Source organism: Triticum aestivum, chromosome 7A, assembly GCF_018294505.1.
Source record: "Triticum aestivum cultivar Chinese Spring chromosome 7A, IWGSC CS RefSeq v2.1, whole genome shotgun sequence".
NCBI lineage: Eukaryota > Viridiplantae > Streptophyta > Magnoliopsida > Poales > Poaceae > Triticum > Triticum aestivum.
The window spans coordinates 15,722,016-15,727,973 of NC_057812.1; the positions used below are offsets into that span (position 1 = coordinate 15,722,016).

The 5,958-nt window shown below is 44.9% G+C and overlaps 1 protein-coding gene and 1 pseudogene across 1 annotated transcript; both read left to right on the plus strand.

The window, feature by feature from the left end:
* Nucleotides 1-273: 273 nt before the first annotated feature.
* Nucleotides 274-3,617, plus strand: LOC123146980 (disease resistance protein Pik-2). Its single transcript, XM_044566234.1, has 2 exons — nucleotides 274-1,314; nucleotides 2,174-3,617. Exons 1-2 carry the CDS (start codon nucleotides 446-448, stop codon nucleotides 3,615-3,617), a joined length of 2,313 nt encoding a protein of 770 aa, XP_044422169.1. The 5' UTR covers nucleotides 274-445.
* Nucleotides 3,618-3,644: 27 nt separating this feature from the next.
* Nucleotides 3,645-4,180, plus strand: LOC123146981 (disease resistance protein Pik-2-like; annotated as a pseudogene).
* Nucleotides 4,181-5,958: the final 1,778 nt, after the last annotated feature.

Genomic DNA, 5,958 nt, shown 5'->3' on the forward strand with positions numbered 1-5,958 from the left:
ACATTTATCAACACAGTTGTAGGTAAAGAGAGGGAGGTAGAGGGGGAGAGAGATCATGTTTTCAGTCTAAATATGTTAATCAACACCGGGAGTTAAAATTTTGATGTTTAAGAGATATACTCCCTCGGGCCGAAAATATTTGCGTCTAGATACATCCTCTTTTATCCATTTTGATGACAAGTATTTCCGGACGGAGGGAGTATCTGAAATCATATTTAATATAGGTCTGGAGAGAGAGTATGTAATTGAAATTTTTATGGCCGGCGAGTAACACAAGGATGCAGACTGAAGAGAGAGTCATATCTTTAGTAAAGAAAGAGTACACCAATAACTCTGGTTAGCAGATATAAAGTCCAACCTTTGCTGCAAGTGGGATGAGCATTGCCATTTGCACGGCACAAACTCGGTCTAAATCCACATAGTAGCGGAAAGGGAGGGAGGAAGAATGGAGCGCACGGCGCACTCCCTGGTGAGCAATGTTGGGCAGCTGATGGCCAACGAGGTTTGGCTGCTCCGCGCCGTGGGCCGCGAGGTCGTTGAGCTAAGGGACGAGCTGGCCACCATGAACGCGGTCCTCCGCATGCAGTCCGAAGCGGAGGACGGCGCCGTGGACCACTTCGTCCGGGAGTGGATGAAGCAGGTGCGCGAGCTCGCATACGATGCAGACGACTGCATCGACCTCTATTTACTCCGAATCAAGCGCCGTCCGAGTGACGGCTTCCTCGTCCGGTCCAAGCGCCTGCTTGTGACCCTTTTTCCACGGCGTCTCCTCGCCGGTAACATCAGGGCCCTGCGCTCCCGAGCTGTCACCATCAGCGAGCGCCATGCTCGTTACAGCTCTAGCTGCCAGGCACTACGCCCCTCAGCTCCGTTCGCTCATGTGCCGGCAGTGTGGGCGGAGTCAGCGCAAGCCCTTCGCCCTGCCGATGCTGACGACCCTGATCAGTTCGTCGGCATCCAGGAGCAGGCTAAGATCCTGGTGGCCATGATGGAGAAGGAAAAGGATGACAAGATTCAGGTTTTTTCCATCGTGGGGTTTGGAGGGCTCGGTAAAACTACGCTCGCCATGGAAGTTTGCCGGCAGCTGGAGACCAAGTTCGATCGCCAAGCGCAAGTGTCCGTGTCTCCGGCGTTCGACGGTGGGAACGACCTGCGTGCGCTGCTGAAACGCGTGCTTGAGCAGATTGCCACTGTCAAGTCAAAAAATGAGAAAGTCATCATGGAAGAAGAGGAACAGGATTCCGTGGGTAACATTGACAGAATGGATGTCGAGGAGCTGACGAGCACGCTCAAGGAACAGCTCAAAGGCAAGAGGTATGCAAACATAAACAGACTATATCAATTATAATATGTATATATGTATCTACATATATTTATTATTATATTAATGAAAACAAGAAGCAAACACATTGATCTAAAAGTCTACATAGGCAAAATAATCTACTCCATTGATTGTATTCTTGATCTAAGTAGGATGACTGAGGTATAAACTGGATTTTTATTATAATTGGTTTCTGATGGTTTGTGAATTCAGAACGAGAACTAACAAACCCACGATTTCAAAATGAACTGGCCACTTGCACTGGCATCAACAATATCAAATAAACTGGCTACATCCTCACCGGTCAGGAGATAAGACCCGGTTTGGTGTGTATATTATTTTTATCAAAAGTTGAAACTTACAAGGTTTGACCAAGTTACAGAATAATACCAGCATCAGCAATATCAAAAAGATACGGTATACTATAAGGTATCATGATGGATCTAATTTTATTGATTACGAATTGTGGATATTGATAATTTTTTCTATTATTTTGGTCAAACTTTATAAATGCCGACTTAGGAAAACACTAGTATGCGCTATATTTTGAAATGGATGGAGTAACTAACATCATTCACAAAATTCCCTTGAGAAGAATTTCTATCTCAGCGGTTGTTACACCAAAAAGCATCTTTGCAGACCAGTTGCCGCTGGGCCCTGGCCGGCAGGTAAAACCTGTCTTATAACCATCAGTGGTGACTAACACATGGTTCAGTTTCAGAGAAAACTCTCACCACTAATAAATCCGTATAAATTGATGTCAACAGAGTATTATAGGACTAATGGAATCTATAACTGCATTATAGTGCTAGCTTTATTGCGTGTAACTTGGAATATCTATGATGAAACCAGGTACCTCATTGTGATCGATGATGTATGGACAATAGCAGCGTGGGCTACAATACACTCCAAAAAGCCAAAAACTACATACGGCAGCAGAATCATTGTGACCACTCGGATAGATAGTGTGGGGAAAGAATGCAGTGGAGGTAGTGTATGTAAATACTACAGTATACAACGACTCAGCTTGGAAGACTCTAAGAAGTTGTTTGTGAGGAGAGAATTTGGCCCCAAGAGTACTTCTTGCCCAGAGGAGCTGAAAGCTTCAATGAACAATATTTTGAAAAAATGCAATGGACTGCCATTAGCTATTGTTAGCATTGGAAGCCTTTTAGCAAGCTATTCCTCTCCAGAAAACAGCCATATGAGGGAAACACTTTGTAGATCAATTGGTTCACAGATGGAGACCAATCCAGCCCTTGTGGGGATGAGGAATATCATCACACTTAGCTTCAACTATCTGCCTCATGACCTCAAACGTTGCATGATGTATGTTAGCATTTTCCCAGAGGATTATCAGATCAGCAAGGACAGGCTCTTGAGAAGATGGATTGCTGAAGGATTGATACCTGAGAAGCGGGGGCTTACTTTGATGGACACTGCAGAGGCCTACTTCAATGAGCTAGTGAATAGGAGTATGATTGACCAAGCCGGCTGTATAGTCACCTACTATAATAGAGTGGATTTGTGTCGGGTGCACGACATGATGCTTGAGGTCATGGTATCTAAATCAATAGAGGCTAACTTCGTTAGCTTGGTAGGCATTCAGTATGAAGGGATGTCATATGATATCGTTCGCCGCCTCTCCATCCATGATGCAAAGCAGGGGAGAAATTACTCCCCAACAGAGAAAGGCACAACGGGGAGTGGAATGGTGAATGTTATTGAGGGGATGAACACGAAGCACGTACGGTCATTGACCACATTTCATTCCGAAGGACACAACTTGCTGCTCGATCAACTAGGAAAGTTCAAACTACTGAGGGTACTTGATCTGGAAGACTGCAAGGACCTAAACAACAAGCATTTGAGGTACATTTGCAAGATGTACCTTCTTAAGTTCTTGAGCTTGAGAGGTACAGATGTCAGTCTCATGCCTCCAGAAATATGCGACCTAGAGCATTTGCAAACACTTGATGTCGATGATACTCTCCTCGAGACGCTTCCAAACAGTGTGATAAAGCTTACAAAACTTGAGAGGTTGATGTTCTCCAATAGGAAAAATTGGACTGCCCTATGGACATTGCCCAAAGGGATCTCAAAAATGAAGGCATTGCGCGAGGTGACTAGAGCAGTCATTAGAAATGTTGAGGTTGCCATAGAGATCGGTGATCTACAACAATTGGAACGGATATTTGTCTATCTCGATAGAAGGTCCGAGCAGGATAGTGATATTAGACGAGAGTTTAAATGCTCACTAAGTAAGACATCATCCCTTCGGTGGCTCGATGTGTGAGAGCTGAATGATGTCTATAGAAATGACATGGACTATCTCATGGACCTCGACACGCCACCACAGCTTCTGCGGTACCTTAGGTTTGCTGGATATATTTCTCGGATTCCAGACTGGGTCGGTTCACTCGCCTTTCTCACCGAGTTCACCATTTCATGCGCAGAACTTGTAGGCGACCAACCATTTGAGGTCCTTTGTAAGTCTCCCATCCTGAATAGCATCTTGTTTCAGGTGCATTTTTACGTTGATGAAGATCTGGTTGCACGGAGCGCCCACAAGTTTCGTATGCTCAAGAATATGAGAGTGATAAATGCTGCTAAAACTCCCAAAGTTTTCAGTTTTGAGGAAGACTCCATGACAAAGATCGAGATACTGAATTGGACTTCGGAGGCTGGCATAAGAGCATTGTTGGCATCCAACACTTGACGAACCTTAAACAGGTGCACCTCAGCGGCTACGGTAATAACATTTCTTTGATCGATGCAGCCAATGAGCTAAAAGCCGAGAGTGATAGACGCGGCAGGTCCAATCAATTTCCATTCACAGTTGTTGTGAGATACGGTTGATCACTCTCTCCTCTGTTCTTTGTGCACGTGAGCTAGTCTTGTCAGGTTTGTTTGTTCGTTTTTGTTATCTTTGTCAAGCTGTTGCTGCTGCTGCTGCTGCACGTTTTCATCAAAACTGTTACACTAGTTATGGTGTTGGGTGGGTGAATTATCCGGTTATCCCTATCGTTGTTTCTGAATGTGGTGTTGTGTTTCTTGTCCAGCATGATAGACTTTTGCTGTTTTGTTAAAGCACTCTAATAAAGATGGAGTAATTTGTAGCAAGTTTTGTGTGCCTTAGTATACATTCGAGTATATAAACAGTGATTATTATTTATGGTATGCATTAGCCCGGCAAACTGTTGTTCCTCTTAATGTTTAACTAGTCATTTCCTCTATCAAGGCAATGCATTAGTCAGGTGAAATAGTGCATGTATGGTTTCTGAATGAGATGGCCTGTAGGCACAAACTATACAGTAAACTGCAGCAGACAAAAATAACACCTAGTGATACAACAGATCAGCAAGACATTGATAAGACGGAATTTTTGCAGACTATAGTCAGGATTAGCACTACCATCATCGATAATTACTTAAAAAGACAGGCGTGCAATCTCGTTGGATCAAACGTAAAAAGCATACCCAGACAAAGCAGAGATTTCTATCACACTGGAATGTGCATTAGGCGAGAATCACCAAAATTAACATGGAAAAAACTAAGGGTTCATCAATTGGGCTTAAGACCAACAACAGTCAGTCTATTCCCAAAAAAAGAAGTCATTCACCTAGGCCCTAGCTGAGGAGGTGCGCCAAGGGCTCGTACCACTTAGTCCGGTCTCGTGTTCGCTCTCTAGGTCTAAGGCTCTTGCGTGATAGGAGGGCATCCAGTTCATGGTACTGGTTGGAGAGGAGGGGATAAACGTTAATGGAGCGTACATACCTCAAGGGAAGAGGGAGGAGAGCTCGACCACCGGCGACTGTGTATACACGGCGGCGGCGGCCACTGCACACACTCTGCTCCGGATGGACAGATTAATGGGCCAGGCCTGCCTGGCCATGTACTCTATTTGCGTTGTCCCTTGTATGACTTTTTATTTTCACAGCAGTGTTATCCCTTGTGTAAGAAAACAATGGTTATACAGTAGTAGTAGTTGTGTTAAAGTCAGAAATAATCATAGAACATCAGTGCATTGTTTTAACCAGCGATCTATATTTGCTTAATCGGTAAAAAAATACAAAGACATGCACAACAAAAATCCCTAATAAACACGAAAATTAGTCCACCAAAGCTCAAATTGTTGGGGAACGCGGTAATTTCAAAATATTTCCTACGCACACGCAAGATCATGGTGATGCATAGCAACGAGAGGGGAGAGTATTGTCTACGTACCCACGCAGACCGACTGCGGAAGCGTTGACGCAACGTAGAGGAAGTAGTCGTACGTCTTCTCGATCCGACCGATCCAAGCACCGTTACTCCGGTACCTCCGAGTTCTTAGCACACGTACAGCTCGATGACGATCCCCGGGCTCCGATCCAGCAAAGCGTCGGGGAGGAGTTCCGTCAGCACGACGGCATGGTGACGATCTTGATGTTCTACCGTCGCAGGGCTTCGCCTAAGCACTGCTACAATATAATCGAGGTGGAATATGGTGGAAGGGGGCACCGCACACGGCTAAGGAACAATCTCAATGATCAACTTGTGTGTCTAGAGGTGCCCCTGCCTCCGTATATAAAGGAGCCAAGGGGGAGGGGGCCGCATATTTCTCCGATTTGGGTTCGAGCTTATCATATTGAAGC

Bases quoted from the DNA above. Each gene is read 5' to 3' on its own strand.
- LOC123146980 (XM_044566234.1), top strand. From the start codon at position 446: ATGGAGCGCACGGCGCACTCCCTGGTGAGCAATGTTGGGCAGCTGATG. The intron at 1,315-2,173 runs GTATGCAAACAT...TGATGAAACCAG, and splicing joins GAACAGCTCAAAGGCAAGAG to GTACCTCATTGTGATCGATG.